The sequence below is a fragment of the Marmota monax genome, unplaced genomic scaffold, assembly GCF_021218885.2.
Source record: "Marmota monax isolate L192 unplaced genomic scaffold, Marmota_monax_Labrador192_F-V1.1 WCK01_AAM20220418_F8-fsc00038, whole genome shotgun sequence".
Classification (NCBI taxonomy): Eukaryota; Metazoa; Chordata; class Mammalia; order Rodentia; family Sciuridae; genus Marmota; species Marmota monax.
This window is the reverse complement of record NW_026692498.1, coordinates 14,965,120-14,967,973: the sequence shown is the minus strand read 5'-3', so window position 1 is coordinate 14,967,973 and position 2,854 is coordinate 14,965,120. Positions and strand designations below refer to the sequence as shown.

At 38.1% G+C, this 2,854-nt stretch overlaps 1 protein-coding gene across 1 annotated transcript; it reads left to right on the top strand.

The window, feature by feature from the left end:
• The first annotated feature begins 1,502 nt into the window (after nt 1-1,502).
• LOC124093332 (olfactory receptor 5AK2-like) lies at nt 1,503-2,432 on the top strand. Its single transcript, XM_046445764.1, has one exon. The coding sequence runs from the start codon at nt 1,503-1,505 to the stop codon at nt 2,430-2,432; it is 930 nt and encodes a 309-aa protein (XP_046301720.1).
• Nucleotides 2,433-2,854: the final 422 nt, after the last annotated feature.

The window sequence follows — 2,854 nt, the reverse complement described above, 5'->3', positions numbered from 1 at the left end:
CATGTTACTTTGAGCAGAACTGTGAAGTCATAACCTCACATAAGCAAGTTTGGCTGGAAGCCAGGTCTACCTCTATTTCCAGAAGACAAAGGTACCCCTGGGCAGCAAGCCAGTTTCTGCAGTACATAGCCATGGTTTGTGACACACTACTCACTAACAAGCAGTGCTAGGAAATACAGAAAGTTGTTTAAGAATTAAGTCATCAAACCAGAGAATTTGAGTGCTTACACTACATGAAAAACATTCATGAATGCATCTCAGCTCTATACCCAACTAAGCACAGGGGTACACAGGTAGAGAAAAACAAAAACATTCATGATATAAAGTAAGCAATAACAACATATTAATCAAACGTTTACCACATGATCTATCCTTAAGCTAAGCCAAAGCCACAAGAGAAACAATGCCAGGAGAAAAGCAACTTTATCTCTCTCTCTCTCTCTTAATTATATGTGAAAAGAGGATTATCTGAGGGATAATCAGAAAATTTTTTGTGAAGCTCATCATTTAAAAGAGAGTTGTAAAAAAATAAGAGAGGTACAGACACACTGTGAACTCATCAATCATGTGAACCATTTTTATGGTTTCTATGTGAGATGTCCCCCAAAAGCTCATGTGTAAGAAAGACAATGCAAGAAGGCATAGAGGAGAAGTGATTGGGTTATGAAAGCCTTAACACAATCAGTGAATTAATCCCCTGATGGGATTAACTGAGTGGTGACTTAAGGTTGGTAGGGTGTGGCTGGAGGAAGTGGGTTATTGGGGACAAGACATGTGGGTGAATATTTTGTATCTGGTGAGTGGAGACACTCTGTCAGCTGCCTGATCATCATTTGAGCTGGTTTTCTCCACCACACTCTTCCGCCATGATGTTCAGGCTCACCTTAAACACAGAGGAATAGAGCTGGATTTCTATGAACTGAGACCTCTGAAACCATGAACTCCAAATAAATTTTTCCTCCTCTACAATTATTCTTGTCAGGTATTTTAGCTACAACAGTGAAAAAGCTGACTAAAACAAACACGAACATAACTCAGAAAATTCTTTATTCCAATGAGTTCTAATGACCAAAACTTGAACCAGGATTAAATGAAGAGAATGCTAAATGCCTACAAAAAAAATTGTAGGCTGCTAAAAAAAAAAAAAAAAATGGGGAAAATCTTATTGCTTCGGGCAAATATAGATACTCGTTTAAAATAATGAAAAAGTACTTTAATATACATTTTTCATAATCACAGGTTAAAAGTCAGTTTTCTTCTCTGATGTTTTCCCCACTGTAAAATTTATCTACAGCTTGAATACACTGGCTTGTAATGGCTTCTTATCAAAAATAGAGAAAAATTATTAGGAGGACAATAAATCAGATTCTGATTTTGTCATGAATATCAAAATTTTTTAAAAAAGCAACATGAAATGTAAGGATCTTTCATTTGAAAAAGTCACAAAGATTTCCCTTCTTCTCTTGGTCCTTATCTTGCTTCTATCCAGACACTGGGTAGCCATGACAAAAGGAAATGACACTGAAGTGACTGAATTCTACCTTCTGGGATTTGGTGACCAACGTGAGTTTCAGAGCATCCTCTTCATTATGTTTCTCTTGATCTACGTGACATCCATGGTGGGGAATACTGGAATGATCCTACTCATCAGGACAGATGCCAGACTCCAAACACCCATGTACTTTTTCCTACAACATCTGGCCTTTGTTGACATCTGCTACACGACAGCTATCACTCCCAAGATGCTGCAAAACTTCATCACAGAAAACAAGTCCATATCGTTTAGCGGATGCTTAATGCAATTATTGGTCTATGCAAACTTTGCTACCAGTGACTGCTACCTCCTGGCAGCAATGGCAGTTGACCGTTACGTAGCCATCTGTAAGCCTCTTCACTATTCCATCATCATGTCTCAGACAGTCTGCATCCAGATGGTAGCTGGTTCATACCTCATGGGATCAATAAATGCCTCTGTACAAACAGGTTTTACATTTTCACTGTCCTTCTGTCGGTCCAACAGCATCAATCACTTTTTCTGTGATGTTCCCCCAATTCTCATGCTATCATGCTCCAACATTGACATCAACATCCTGGTACTTACTGTGTTTGTGGGATTTAACTTGACATTCACTGTGTTGGTCGTCACCTTGTCCTACATTTACATCCTGACCACCATCCTGAAGATGTCTTCTACAGCAGGGAGGAAGAAGACCTTCTCCACCTGTGCCTCCCACCTGACAGCGGTCACCATTTTCTATGGCACCCTTGCTTACATGTACTTACAGCCACATTCTGAGAATGCCCAGGAGAATATGAAAGTGGCCTCTGTATTTTATGGCATTGTCATTCCCATGTTGAACCCCCTGATCTACAGCCTGAGAAACAAGGAGGTGAAAGAAGCTTTAAAAGTGGTGGCCAAAAAGCTCTTTTAGGTTAGACCCAAATTGTTCCAATTCAGCACATCAAAGCATGCAGTGGAAACATGTCACTGCCCTTTAATAATTTGGAAATTGAAAGCTTGTTAACATATTCAGCTCTTAAATCCAGATTACGCTATCAACACATAAGATGCTAGAATGTGAGAAATATTCTAACAACTCTCCTGAGTTCATTTTCTCTGGAGTATAATCTGAAAAACATAATCTTCAGGGAAAAGACTTTAGGGAGATGGAAAAAATATATTGTTTATATAATGTTTACAAAATATTATTTTAAATATTTTTTCAAATATACTTTAAATGGCTACAAATATTAAAAATTGCTTGAATATTGTCAGTACTAAAATTGGAGTTGATTGATTTCCCATCCTTTGAAAACGTTCCCTAAACTTTCTACAGTGAGGTACTTTGTAAAT

Bases quoted from the DNA above. Each gene is read 5' to 3' on its own strand.
- LOC124093332 (XM_046445764.1), top strand. From the start codon at position 1,503: ATGACAAAAGGAAATGACACTGAAGTGACTGAATTCTACCTTCTGGGA.